Consider the following 15,547-nt stretch of genomic DNA (forward strand, 5'->3'; position numbering starts at 1 on the left):
ACAATGAATAGCTTTCTTAGTAGAAAGGGAGGCCCCTAGTGCATAATACAGATTAGCGAATGAGCTACCGATCTTTTAACAGGAATTTTAAAACTCAGTTTTAAAAACAATTAAATCCTGTATTGTGGTAATATGGTCATAACACCATTTAATATCATACTGCTAGTTCATAATTTATCAAAATAGCTAACTGGATTTCTACTTCACCTCTCCAACTCTGCCACCATGGTCCTCTATTCCACAAAACCGAAGACTCTGTTTTTGACTTTGTGTCACTCCTAATACCTCATTGCTGCTCATCATCCATTTTTCTGAACATTACCTGGAAGCAGTTTGGTATGTTTTTCTCAGTAAATGCTTTCCTATATTAATGCATGTTGTTGCTGTATATATGTTTAGTCATTAGCTTTAAGTAATCTTGGGTATTCAGCAATTCTAAAACAATACTAAATCAGACTATTGAGCATACTGCAGTCCTCAGGTGCAAGATCTCTTCCTGGAGCCCATGTTAGAGAGGCTTGGAAGTTCTGAAGGTGTGTATTACAAATCAAGCCCAAGACATGATAGCAAATAAAGAATACATTCACACTACTGCTATCATGTCTGTATAAGTCAATTTAACTTTACCCTGATGCTGCAGTTAGTTTTAAAGCAGCCTACACTCACCCCACTTCAGAGTCTACAAACTCCTATTTTAGCCAAATGGCTTTGCATCAAAGCAAATTTATTACATAAATGCACCTGAATATTGCTGGTGAAATATCTGGCTTGCTTTCGATTCTCTGAATCTGTATCATTTAACAATTAAAACGAACACACAGCATGTATTGTTAGGAGTTATAATACTGAACAATCATTTAATATTTTCCAATGCAAAAAACCTTTTGTAAAATCCAGTATCTAAAGCAGTCATTTGTATAAAATAAATAGAAATCAGATATTTTTTTAACACAAGTTATTCAGGACTTTTTCTGTCCACTATGTAAAGTCTGCTGAATTAAAGAAAATGGAAGCTCCATGTTTTAAGGCAAAGGAAGTTTTCAAAAAGAGTGCAAAAAACATGACTTGGTATTTGCAGAGATACCATAAGTCACTATCAACAAAGTCCAAAGCCAGTCTCAAACAGAACTTGGTTATCAAATCGGCACAAAAGCCATCTTTGGCAACCATAAATCTGTGGATAGACATTAATACTGCTCTCATCTGATCTGGCAGCATATACATATACTTGTACATATATTTAAGCAGCAATTTCATAGCCAAAGTCATTTTTTTTTGGAGATTCAAAAGGAAGACGAGAGTGTTGGCCTTTTTCTCAAGGATTTGACTTTCAGCCTGTTTCATGAGGATTTGAACATTGGTTCATTATTAATTGGAGGTTACTGATGTATCCAGTAGATTTAGGGAAATAATCCCCTCTTTTGTGCTGCTATTCGTTCAGTGTCATCATTCGTGTGGCTGAGAGTTCTGCACTGTGAAGTAATCTTCTGTCCTGAAGAGAGCAAGAGGCTCAAACTTTTGCTGTTGTCTCTTTGGAAATGATGATTTCTAAAGTGAGAAAAGCAGTTCAATTATGATCAGGGCTCCTGCCAAATTACATGACTCAATGTCATAACAGCGGTCACTATTTTTTTAACCCTTGATTTTAACATCAATGGACATCCCATAAGTAAACAAAATATTTTCTTAAGAGTTCAAATCTATTATGGCAGTATGTGAATGTGAGTTTAAAATAAAGTTTTATCTTGAAAAGCAAACTAGCATCAGTAATAATGACTATGAGGGTGGCAATGTAGCTCAGCGGTTAACATTGCTGCTTCACAGCACCAGGGTCCCAAGTTCGACTCCCGGCTTGGGTTACTGTCTGTGCGGAGTCTGCATGTTCTCCCCGTGTCTGTGTGGATTTCCTCCCATAAGTCCCGAAATCATGCTTGTTAGGTGATATTCCGAATTCTCCCTCAGTATAGCTGAACAGGCGCCAGAGTGGCGACAAGGGGATATTCACAGTAACATAATTGTAGTGTTAAAGTAACCTACTTGTGACACTAATAAAGATTATTTCTCACAGTTATCTTTATTGAGATTCAGGACCCTAGTCTTAGAATCAACAACCTCACTATCTACCATGATAAATAATTCTATCATATTATGGTCACTCATCCCAAGGGTTCTCTCACAACTAGGTTGCCAACTAATCCTCTCTCATTGGACAACACCCTAACGTATTGGTCCAGAAAACCATCCCATATACACTCTAGAAATCCCCCCTTTTTGTATTGTGACTAATTTCACTCACCAAATCTATATGCAGATTAAAGTCACCCATAATCACGATGTTCCTTTAACACATGCATCTCTTATTGCCTGTCTAATGCTATCCCCAACATTACCACTGCAGCTTGGTGGTCTGCATACTACCCCTACGGATGTTTGTTTTGACCCGGGGTGTTTAACTCAACCCATACAGACTCCACATAGTCTGTGTTAATATCTTTCCTTAATATTGTATAAATATTTTCTTTAATCAATAATGCAAGTCCACCACCTTTTCCTTTCTGTCTGTCCTGCCTAAAAACTGAATAGTCCTCAATGTTTAGTTCCCATCCATGGTCAACTTGGAGCCATGTTTCCAAATTCACAACTATATTATACCCCTTTACATCTATCTGCGTAACTAATTCATCCATTTTATTTCAAATGCTCCGAGCATTCAGATACAAAACCTTAAGGCTAGTCCTTTTAATGTTCCTTGAGCAGTCCGTACTTTTAAAAAATTTTATAAACAGTGTCATTATCCGATACTGGTCCTTGGTTTATCTACCTCTCACTTTTCTTATTCTCCTTGCTATGTTTTTCTCTTGTTCTTGATTCTCCCTGCTCTGAATCCTTACATAGGTTCCTCACCCACCTGCCATAGTAGTTTAACCCCCCCCACCAAGGACATCAGTCCTGGCCCTGCCCAATTTGTACAGCTCCCCCTCACACCATCTATTCATCGGATATGTCCTGCTATTTCTACTGACTAGCACGTGGCACTGGTAGTAATCCTGAGATTACTAACTTTGAGGTCGACTTCTCAACTTTCTGCCGAACTCCTTATATTCTGCTTTTAGAACAACATAGATCAAAGTGCTACAATCCACATCAAATCACGAATGGCAATGGGTAATTAAACAACTGATGGAAACTCCATGGCCAACCCCATCCTCGACCATGGCAGAGTCCAGCATTTAAGTGCAAAAGACAAGGCCACAGTGTTTACAACCATTTTCAGCCAGATGTGTTGAATTAACAATCCACTTTGGCCTCCTCCAGAGATCCCCACCATCACAGATAGCCTTCGGCCAATTGAATTCACTCCACATGATATCAAGGAACAGTTGAGCACACTGCATACAGCAAAGACGATGGGATCTGACAACATCTTGGAGAGTGTTGAAGACGTATACTTCAAACTAGTCATGCCTCTAAACAAGCTGTTCAAATACAGCTATCACACTGGCATCTTCCAGACTTGTCCAGTATGCCCTGTCACATCAGCATGTAACTGCAGGGAGTTGGCCCACAGATAGAAAGTAATTTTTCTGAAATGTTAATTTTGTTCCTCTCTACAGATGCTGCCATGCCTGTTGAATGCTTCCAGCATTTTCTATTTTCCAGCAAATCTGCTCTCACTGATTTATGGTGCTCTATTCTCAAGTCCCAAATGTCAAAACACCTTTGCAGGCCTACACAAATGCCCCCAGCTTGAAAAATTACTTGTGACTTCAGACCATCACTTAAGAGGCAGTTAGAGCTAGGGCTGGATGCAGGTCCATCATTGTGTGGAGCAGGAAAGGGGACAGGTGGCACAGCTGTGATCCCTATATCAGAGCACAATCCTGTTGAGGTTCTCTCACTGTATTGCAGTATTTTCTTTAAAGGTGTAGAAAGCCTGTCGTGCATTGGAGAGTTAAGTCAAATAATTTCAAGTCTAGATACACTTTTAATGGTGTTACTGATTGCTGGTCAACCTCTCTGGCCCTGAAAAACTATTTCAAATTGAGAGTTTCATACCTTTGGGTTTTAAATGTTGTTGGAAATTTTAATACACAATTTTCCTTAAAAAAACCCTTTACTATGTCCCTTAATCCAATCTTTCTTCTCTATTTCTGTCAGATCTTGATTTGACAACAAACTCGTCGCTTTTACTTCTCATTCTTTGCACTTTTAACTTCACACTGCTTCAATTTAACAGATTAAGAACAGATTCAGTTAGGGGCAGTATTGTGGCACAGTGGTTAGCACTGCTGCCTCACAGCCCTGAGGTCCCAGATTCGATCCCAGCCCTGGGTCACTGTCCGTTTGCATAGGTTTCGTCCCCAAACCCAAAGATGTTCAGGGTAGGTGGAATGGCCACGCTAAATTGAGCCTTAATTGGAAAAAATTAATTGGGTACTCAATTTATCTTTTAAAAAAGATTCAGTTGTTTGCCTTGTTCATTCAGATCCCAGTTGTCCTGCAGATGGTGCCACGTTGATTCCATCGCTCATTCAGCAATTTGCAGAGTACAATAGTGCCACCATTGAACAGCCTGTGCCCTTCGTTGCTGATACAGGAAACTTTGGATGAATATATTTTCCTCACTCATATGGTCTTCTCAATTCCTCTGCCAGTTTATAATTCTTCTAATCTCTTCAATAAAACTTATTCCACTCATTCTCTCTCTTCCTTTCCCATTTGCTTACTTTATTCAGTTCTACTAAGTGATTTACTAATCTTCTGATTGAGTTCCAATGAGCGACATCCAAAATGTTACCCTGCTTTTTCACTTTACAGATGCTGTAATAAAAACAGAAAATGTTTATCAAAAGAAATTCTGTTTGTGAGACTTCCAGAATTGGTTGTCCATTTTTGTTCTCAATTTCTTTTCACAGAACTCTACATTATGCGTAGGGGTTAACAGTGATATAGGGACACTTGAGGCTACCAAAGAGTTTTCCCACAAACATACATAGCAGCTGCTAAAATGGTCCACAAAAAAAATAAATAGTTAAAATTCATAGCATGTTGCATTTAAGACAAAAAAGAGGAATAATACTTACATTAAGGAATGACGGAGTACCGATTGAGTGCAAGATTTTTCTAAAAGCACTGGGAAAGTTTCCAAGTTCGGCTTCAGCTTGTGTCACTTGGTCATCTAGCACACCAACATTCTGTCCAATCATCTTGACAAAGGCCTGTAATTTCCATTAGCATGTTGTTAGCTAAACATCCAACTGATTGCATTTCTATCATGTAGGCAGCTTCCCTTGAAAGCACATTGAATGTTTTTGAAGCAATTTCAATCTTGCTTTATCTAGCAGTCCTCTTCTTAATGTGTCATTGTGCAAATCTTGGTACAAGTACAAATACATGGATAGGATGGGTATAGAGGGATACGGCACTAGGAAGTGCTGAGGGTTTTGGCCAAGATTGGTATCATGATCGGTTTGGGCTTGGAGAGCCAAAGGGCCTGTTCCTGTACTGTTGTTCTTTGTTCTAAACATTTCAAGTGTTTACCTTCCTCAAATGATCAATGCTTTCTAGGGTACAGTACCACAGACACTCTTATTTTCTTGAAAAATATTTTTATTCTCCTCCTTTTTCACAATTTTTCTCCCAAATTTACCCCCAACAACAATCAATGACCAACAACAAATATCTCAAAGCCCATAACAGTAACAACGATCCCATCCTCCCACCATGCCCAGACATCAGCCCGCATGTTAACATAAACAAATGACAAAGAAAAAAAAAGGAATCAGAGATTACCCATAGCCATCTTCAACATACACAGCCCCCCTTCCCCTGCACCCCCCCCCCTCCCCCCCAACTAATGTTCAATGTTATCCAGTTCTTGAAAGTGCATAATAAATAGTGGCCATGACTTGTAGAACCCCCCGAGTTTCCCCTCAGTTCAAACTTAACCGTCTCAAGGGTCAAGTATTCCAACAGGTCCCCTCGCTACGCACAGGGTGGAGAGGCCGCTCTCAATCCCAGCAGGATCCGCCTTCGGGCGATCAACGAGGCGAAGGCTATGATAACTGCCTCCGCACCCGTTTCCAACCCTGGCTGATCCGACACCCCGAATATGGCCTCCCGGGTCCAGCCTCACGTGCACCACCTTGGAAATTACCCTAAACACCTCCTTCCAGTACTCCCCAAGCTTTGGACAGGACCAAAACATATGAACGTGATTAGCGGGGCCCCCGCCCCGCAACGTTTACACACATTTTCTACCCCTTCAAAGAATCAACTCATCCTTGCCCTCGTGAGGTGTGCCCTGTACACCATCTTCAGCTGTATCAGCCCCAACCTCGCACACGAGGTGGAGGCATTCACTCTCCAGAGCACCTCACACCAGACCCCCTCCTCTATAACCTCTCCCAATTCTTCCTCCCACTTTGCTTTGATCCCCTCCATTGATGCCTTATCCTTTTCCAACATAGCTCCGTATACCGCTGACACTGTCCCCTTCTCCAGTCCACTTGCCGCCAGCACCTCCTCCAACAGGAGGCCGGTTCCTCCGGGAAGCTCTGTATCCCCTTCCTGGCAAAGTCCCGAACCTGCATATACCTAAACACTTCTCCCTGCTCCAGCCCATACTTCGCTTCCAGCTCCCTCAATCCTGCAAATCGACCTCAAAGAAACAAATCTTTTAGAGTCTTAATCCCCTTCTCTTCCCATCTCCGAAAGCTTTCGTCCCACCTCCCTGGCTCAAATCTGTGGTTCTCCCGGATCGGCATTTCCCTCGACCCTGCCACCAACCCGAAGTGTTGGCGAAACTGCCTCCAGATTTTCAATGCAGCTATTACTACCGGACCCCCTGAGTATTTCCCCGGAGCTATCGGGAGCGGGGCCGTTGCTAGTGCCTTCGGCCCCGTCCCCCTGCACGAACTCTCCTCCATTCTGACCCACTGGGAATCAACCCCTCTGACCCAGCTCCGCACCTTCTCCACATTCGCCGCCCAGTAGTAGTACATCAGGTTCGGGAGATCCAAACCCCCTGCCTGCCTTCCCCTCTGTAGCAGCACCTTTCTCACTCTGGCCACCTTCCCATCCCATATAAACGAGGTAATCCTCCCCTCAATCTCCCTGAAAAAAGACTTTGGCAGGAAAATCGGTAGGCATTGAAAAATAAACAGAAATCGCAGCAACACATTCATTTTAACCGCCTGAACCCGACCCGCCAGTGACAGAAGGAGACCATCCCACCTCACCAGGTCAGCTTTCACTCTCCCCACCAAACTAGTGATGTTGTATCTGCAAAGCCTTCCCCACTCCCGGGCAACCTGCACCCCCAAATACCTAAAGTGAGTCCCTGCCCTATGGAATGGCAGCCCCACCACCCCTGCCCCCACCCCCGGCTGAGACACCACGAAATACTCACTCTTGTCCAAGTTCAGCTTGTACCCAGAGAAAGACCCAAATACCTGCAGCAACTCCAATATTCCTCCTATTGACACACTCGGCTCCGACACATACAGCAGCAAGTCATCGGCATACAAGGACACCCTACGCTCTATCCCCCTCCTCCTCACTATTCCTTTCCATGCTCCCGAACTTCTTAATGCAATGGCCAACGGCTCAATCGCAAGCGCAAACAGCAGCAGGGGGACATAGGACATCCCTGCCTCATCCCACGGTGGAGAGAAGTATCTCGAACTGATATTGTTTGTGCGGACACTCGCCTTCGGCTCTTTATATAATAACTTTACCCAGTTCACAAATTTTGGTACAATCCCAAACTGTTCCAGCACTGCCATCAGGTACCCCCATTCCACCCGATCAAACGCCTTCTCGGCGTCCAGTGCCACCACCACCTCTGTTTCCTTCCCTTCCGCCGGTGCCATAACAACGTTCAAGACCCTCCTAATATTGGAAAACAGCTGACTCACTTTCACGAACCCTGTCTGATCCTCACCTATCATCTTCGGGAAGCACCCCTCCAGCACCTTTGCCAATACCTTTGCATCTACATTAAGAAGTGAAATGGGCCTATACGACCCACACTCCGTCGGATCCTTATCCTTTTTAAGCAACAGTGAAATCGATGCCTGCCCCAAGGTTTGCGGCAGCACTCCCTTCCCTATCGCCTCTTCAAACATCCCCACCATCAGGGGTGCCAACTTATCCTTACATTTTTTATAATATTCCACCGGAAACTCATCCGGCCCTGCCACCTTCCCCAACTGCATCCTCCCAATCGCGTCTTTTATCTCCTGCTCCAGTATTGCTCCTTCTAATGTAGCCTTGTCTCCCTTCCCTAGCCTCGGGTACTCCAACCCATCCAGAAATTCCAGCATCTCACGGTCTCCCCCAGGTGGCTCTGACCTGTACAACCTCTCATAGAATTCCTCAAAAACCTTATTAATCAGCTCTGGACCACCAACTTCCCGGCCCTATCCCTTATCTGAAGAATTGCCCTTGCTGCTGCCTCCCTCCGGAGCTGACCTGCTAACATACGCCTTGTCTCCATGTTCATAAACTGCACCCTTCGCTCGCCTCAGTTGGCGCACTGCCTTCCTGGTGGATCGTCGGTCGAAGCTCGCCTGTAGTTCCTTCCTCTTTCCCAGCATCGCTGGGTCCCCATCCTCCGCATAACTCCTATCTGCCTCCAACATCTCATCTATTACCCTCTGACGCTCTAAACTCTCCTCTTTGTCCACCCTAGCCTCAAACGAAATTACCTCACCCCTCACTACCGCCTTTAGAGCCCCCCAGACGACTGCCATTGACACCTCACCCGTACAGTTGAATCTTACATATTACTTAATTGCCTTTTCAATTTTTTCACAGAATACTTGGTTCCCCAAAAGTCCCACATACAGTTTCCACCCTGGCCTCTGCACTACCCCCTTCTCCAGCACCATATCCACCCAATGTGGTGCGTGATCTGACACAGCAATTGCAGGGTATTCCGACCCCTTGACTCCAGCCAGCAAAGCCTTTCCCATCACAAAAAAGTCAATCCGCGAGTATACCCTATGGACTGCTGAGAAAAACAAGTACTCCCGTTCCCCTGGGTGCAGGAACCTCCAAGGGTCCACCCCTCCCATTGCCACCATTAGCCCAGCCAGCGCCTTTGCCCCCCCCCCCCCCCCCCCCCCCCCGTGATGGGACCAGTGTGCGTGGCCGTGATCTGTCCAACCTTGGCTCCTGCACCAGGTTCCAGTCCCCCCCCCCCACAATCAGCTCGTGTGTCCCCAAGTCAGGAATGGCTCCAAACACCTTCCTCGCAAATACCGCATCGTCCCAGTTGGGACCGTATACACTTATCAGCGCCAATAATCTCCCATCCAGCGCCCCGGCCACAATCACATATCTACCCCCCTGATCTGCCACTACCGTCTCCATCTGGAAGCGTACCCTTTTGCTGACTGTAGCCACCTAAGATGGACACTGGGCTACCAAAATGGAGAACTGCTAAGGCTGTAGGGAGAAAACAGTTTTAGCCAGGACAAGCAGTTTGCAAAAGGCTAATTAGCATTCTGCACGTATCGAAACCAGTTTATGGCCAGGTGCAAGATCTCAACCAAAGGTGTAAATAGCAAAACGCTTTGCATAGTAATGAGGCGATCCAGATCTGGGCCCACACAGTAGAAACATTTGAGTTTGAATGGATACTTTGAGTGGACGCCCAGACGAAACGGCACCAGAAGTATCCATCACAAAAGACCCTAGAGACCGCCCACCCATCGTGAAGAAACCCTCAGATTGGGGGATTTGTAAGATATCGATTGGGAAATGACCCAATCGATACATGGCAGGTAAAGGCCCGCCCCGAAGAGGCACGGACATTGGGGGACCTATAAAGGTAGACCCAGCACATGGTTCTGTCTGTTTTTGTGCTCCGGCTTGGACTGCTGTTCTGACTCCGACTCCAGATCCTGTCTTTCATCACCGGCCGTTGAGCACCAGCCATCGTTCAGTAAGTGCCAAACGACGCTCGTTACGTGACCCCGGCATTACCTATACCCTAGCCGACTATTAGAGAACAGAAGGTGCAGTCCGGAAAGGAACAAAGGCCTTGTCCCCTGACCTTGCTGGTTCCTACTTAGATAAGTATTTAGTCGTTTAAATAGTAGAAATAAGTATTAGTCTTTAGCGTATGCATGCGTATTTATTATATTTGTATAATAAATATCAATCGTTTGAACCTACTAATCGGTGTATAGTTTTATTACTTTGAACCTGACCTTGAAATACTTGTGAGGTGTCTAAATACGGCACCTGGCGACTCCGAGCTGAAAATACATACACAGAGCTGTAGTAGTGTTAAGCACACGGCCTTTAAACGGAGGCGTGTTAATACACTCCAATAAACGCGTAATACACTCAAATAAAACGTGCAACATTTAGTGGCGACATCCTGACGGGACGCGGTTACAAGTGGCACCCCCACTCCGTCGAGGACCCTGAAATTTGAATTAGAAATCTGAGTAAAGAAAAAGAAAATAAATCACAAGTCATCAAGGTGTTCAAACGAATAAACGTAATTCGGAAGTGTGTTTTGTGCATGCGCACTAACAGGGTTGTAAGGAAAACCTGAAAGCGTTTTTGTTGCGACAAACTTTCGGCAGTTTTGTGAACGGAACATAGCGTAAGCCTTACCCGTTTCGTGAGACATAACCTCAACACCCCCTGTTCCAAATTAAAGTAAGTCATAGAAAATGGCCATGCAGGCAATGGAACGCCTCATGAATCCAGAACGGTTTGTGGTCGCAGCGACCAGCAGTAGCCGAGTAGGTCAGTGTCCCGTGTGGGAGCTGGAACTCCGCCAGTATCTGCAAGGAAAGGGATGGCCCCTTTGGAAAGAGTTCTGTATGAATGAGGAGACAGGTCCCGGAAGTATAGGACATACTTGGTGGGAGAACCTCTCTCAAATTCATAAGAAAAACCTTAGTAAAGCGCGCAAGCCGATGGCAATCGTGTCCTGTTTGGCACACTTGCGAGGCACAGAGGAGGTCGTTCAGACGCTCCGGGCAGAATAAGAGGAGAGAAATCGGATGAGTAAAGTGGATGTCAGGGACACCGAGAAAGAAAATATGGATCTTAGAGGGAAGCTGGCAGAGAAAGGTAGAGAGGTGGATGATGCCAAGAGGGCACATCAGTCTTGTCTAGCCCATCTCAGCAGTTCCCAGACCCAGTACGAAAAGGCCTATCAGGACGTGCAACGTGCCGTCCTGATAAGAGAAGAATCAGAGAAGCAGGTAGAGGCTTTGCAGAGGCAATGCTCTGACCTAAAGGCAGCTTTAAGAGCACTCCATGCTGCCACCACGGAACAAAGACAGAGTACAGTAGACCATGCAAAATGCAGGAAGCAGATTGCGGAGCTGCAATCGCTGCTTTCAGTGCAAAATGGGTTCCAAAGCACCTTTGGAACGCAGTTAGATGAGGAGAATGCCCCAGACTGGAAGGAATTAAGCGAGACAGCGCAGCGTTATGTTCAGGGAACATGTGCGCCAGCAGCGCAGCAGAAAAGACAAGCACCCCAACCCCCCACAGATCAGATAGTTACCGCACCAATGAATCCAGTCACCACCCAAAGGAAAGCGACCACAGAAGGCGCACCCGATATTACCTACACCACCCCCTTAACTGTAACCCAACTCAGGGACACGTGTGAAAAGATCACTCCGTTTCTCCCCACCGCAGACCCCCACCAATTTTTCGCAAAAGTAAAGCAACAGGCAACCATGTATGAAATGAAATGAAATGAAAATCGCTTATTGTCACGAGTAGGCTTCAATGAAGTTACTGTGAAAAGCCCCTAGTCGCCACATTCTGGCGCCTGTCCAGGAAGGCTGGTACGGGAATCGAACCGTGCTGCTGGCCTGCTCGGTCTGCTTTAAAAGCCAGCGATTTAGCTCAGTGAGCTAAACCAGCCCCAGTACGGCCTGGACGAGAGAGAGCAGGTTAAGCTCACGGTTCTGAGTTTAGACCAATCGGTTGTAGCAGCCCTCCCCGACCCACAGAACGTTGGCGGAGGCACCCTAGAGGAAATGCACACCTCCATTTTAGATGCCATAGGGTATAACCGAGGTGACCCAGTCGAAGGACTTAACAAGTGCCGACAAAAGAAAACCGAGCACCCCACAGCATTTGCAGGAAGGCTGTGGATCCATTTTAACGCAGTTATCGGCGATTTAAATAGAGCCCATTTGAACCGTGAAAACATGGTTAAATGGACGCGCACCATAATTTCCCATGCCACAGATGCAGGACAGAGTGCTTGCAACAGTTATGACCCCTCAGAAGAGGCCCATAATGAGAAGTGGGTCCTGAAAAGATTGTCCCGCGCTTGGGAGCAATCAGTTCAGGGCAGAGGCAAAGTGAAATCCCCAGAAGAAGCTCAGGTTGCAGCGGACATTCAGGCAGTGAGAGCGCACCAAAACCCCGCGTGGGTAAATGAAGGAAGGAACAGCCCTCCACAGAAGTCGCAGGAATGCTACAACTGTGGTCAGTTAGGACATTGGGCTAAGGAATGTAATGCACCCCAAAGATCACAGAGAGGCCAGCAGACAGGCACTCTGAATAGGAATAAAGCCAAACCGATCCATAGCATAGGGATACAGTCAGGACAGACCAATGTTGACGGAACGGACTGACGGTGTTCGGGCTCCCCCACTTGGGTCTGTGACACTCTTTGGGATCAATCCGGAAGACCGGTAGTCACAGCTAAGGTTAGAGGGAAGCCTATAGAGTTACTTTGGGACACAGGAGGGTCCCGCACCACGATTAATTCCACCACCACGGCACAGGCAGACACGTGGCCGACCACCTCCACCATCACACTTAGCGGTTTCACAGGACACTCGCAGCAGGGACACATTACAGCACCCGTAGCAATCCAGCTAGGGAACATTTCCACCAAACACCCCGTCGTTCTAGTAAATCTTCCCCGGACAGCAGAACACATACTGGGGATAGATTTTATGAATGCCCATAGCCTGTCGTTCGACCCAGTTAACCAGTGTGTCTGGCGAATGGCAAGATCAGACAGAGCACCCGCTACTCTCACAGTAGGAGAGTACGCTAATTGAATTAGCACAGTAGGCGACTATTCATTTGACCTGACTACACTAAACACGGACAGACAAGTAAAGGCAGTATTACACAAACACAGGACAGCATTTGCCAGTCACCGGCACGACTGTGGCAGAATGACTGGACAAATTCACGTTACCGGACCTGACCCCCGACCACAGAAACAATACAGATTTCCCCTAGAAGCAGAGGGAGAAATAGAGAAGGTAATAGGTAGCTTATTGGAGCAAGGGGTACTTAGAACAGTAGCCTCCACCAATAATGCTTCTATTTGGCCAGTGCGAAAGCCCGACGGATCATGGCGTCTGACCATTGATTATCGGGAGCTCAACAAAGTCACCCCAGCAGTAGCCCCCACGGTAGCAACAAGTCCCGAGACCATGCTCAAACAGGGACTCAACTCCAAATTTTTCACGGTATTGGACATTAGCAACGGCTTCTGGTCAATCCCATTGGCAAAGGCGTGCCAGTACAAATTTGCCTTCACTTTCAAAGCACAACAGTATACGTGGACAGGCCTTCCACAAGGATTCCACAATTCCCCCTCCATTTACCACCGACAGCTGGCGAATGGTTTAGAGAAATTTTCCCGCCCCGAATGTCTGGTACAGTATGTAGACGACCTACTACTGCAGACAGACACAAAGGCAGAGCACATTACGCTTCTGGCCGAGCTCCTGGAACTTTTAACCTCAATTGGATGTAAGGTTAACCCAAGAAAGGCCCAGATTTTGGAAAATAAAGTGATGTATTTGGGTACAGTCATCACACACGGCAAACGCGAGATCGAATTCAAAAGAATTGATTCGATTGTCAAATTGCCCCTTCCCCAGAATGTTTCAGCCCTCCGGTCGTTCTTAGGACTGGTTGGTTATTGTCGGAACCACATCGACGGATTCGCGACAAGGCAGCCCCACTCTCAGACCTCCTTAAGAAAGGAGCCCCCTGGGAATGGCTTCCGCAGCATACAGAGGCTGTGGAGGAGTTAAAGAAAGCCCTTAGCGCAGCACCCGCGCTGCAAGTCCCAGACCACCTTTCCCCCTATGCAATAGAGGTAGCGAGCACAGATCTGACCCTCTCGGCCATGTTGCTTCAGGAATGGCACGAGCAGCTAAGACCAGTGGCTTATGCCTCCCGACTTTTAGACCCAGTGGAACAAGGATTTTCAGCCTGCGAGAGGCACCTCCTTGCAGTTTTCTGGGCAGTTCAGTACTTCTCGTACATTACCGGACTCAACCCCATCACTATTTTGACCGAGCACACCCCCACACAGTTACTCCTAGACGGTCGACTGAAGGACGGTTCAGTTAGCCAGATTAGGGCAGCTAGGTGGACACTACTCTTACAAGGACGCGACATTACGGTTAAACGGACCCGCACACACACATTTTTAGCCGACAACCTTCAATATCCAGGACAGCCCCATGATTGTGAGATTGTAGCACCCCTACACAACACGGGACCCTTCATAGCGAAGACACCCCCCAGGAAGATAGGGAACCCAAGACAAAGCCCCCAACACACAGACACGTGTGGCCCACTAAGGATATACGTGGACGGTTCATCCACGGTTTTAGATGGTGAGCGTGTCACGGGATGCGGCATCTATGTCGAGAACGCGCAGGGTCGCGCACTCGATGAAATAGCTTTAAAATTGCCAGGTCACTTAGGCGCGCAGGCAGCAGAGCTCGCGGCCATAGCTTATATAGTGGACCACCCCGATTCTTTCCCCAGCCCGGCGGACATATATTCGGACAGTCTATATGTCTGCAACAGTTTGACAGATTTTCTACCCCTGTGGAGGACACGAGGTTTTGTCTCCGCAGACGGGAAACCCCTTCCATCAGCCCCTTTACTCCGCCACATCCTAGACAAAGCAAAGAACAGAACATTCGGCATTATAAAAGTTAGAAGCCACCATAGGTCATCCCCCCCTGGAAATGTAAAAGCCGACGCACTGGCTAAGGCAGGTTCCAGGCGAGGACACTTGTGGACACCCCCAGCTAGCGGACCAGCTAGCGCCCCTGTGAGCGCAGTTCAAGTCTCACAGACCGATATCAAGGATTAGCTGAAGCACAGAAGCAGGATGAGGATCTCAGGGAGATTTTTAAAGGCAACTTTGTGCCTCAGTTTGACAAGTTTAGACACGCACTGACCACACATGAGGGTGTGGTCATCAAGGACCAGCTTTATGTGGTCCCGCAGCAGGACAGAAACCAAATGATTGCCTTGTTCCATGACGGGCATGGACATCAAGGGATCGACACGACCACGAGGCACCTCAGGCAGCTCTGTTGGTGGCCTAACCTAAGGACCGATGTAACCCATTACATTGAGAATTGCCTTATTTGCGCCCAGAATAACCCGGAGAGGTATTCTAAAAAGGCACAGCTTCGGCATACTCGACCAGTTAATGGCTCCTGGACAAACCTCCAGATCGACTTTATAGGACCATTGCCCCCTTGTAGGAATGGCT

The 15,547-nt window shown here is 46.6% G+C and overlaps 1 protein-coding gene across 2 annotated transcripts in view; it reads right to left on the bottom strand.

Annotated features, from left to right (window-relative positions):
• Positions 1-825: 825 nt before the first annotated feature.
• bloc1s4 (biogenesis of lysosomal organelles complex-1, subunit 4, cappuccino) overlaps positions 826-15,547 on the bottom strand; it is a 28,691-nt gene continuing 13,969 nt past the window's right edge. For both annotated transcript variants that reach the window (XM_038797011.1, XM_038797010.1), the window contains 2 exons: positions 5,085-5,219; positions 826-1,548 (listed from right to left, as the gene is read on the bottom strand). In XM_038797011.1, the coding sequence (XP_038652939.1) occupies positions 1,447-1,548; positions 5,085-5,219 (237 nt within the window). In that variant the 3' untranslated portion in view covers positions 826-1,446. The remainder of the gene's footprint in view (positions 1,549-5,084; positions 5,220-15,547) is intronic.

Source organism: Scyliorhinus canicula, chromosome 5 (genome assembly GCF_902713615.1).
Source record: "Scyliorhinus canicula chromosome 5, sScyCan1.1, whole genome shotgun sequence".
NCBI classification, from domain to species: Eukaryota; Metazoa; Chordata; class Chondrichthyes; order Carcharhiniformes; family Scyliorhinidae; genus Scyliorhinus; species Scyliorhinus canicula.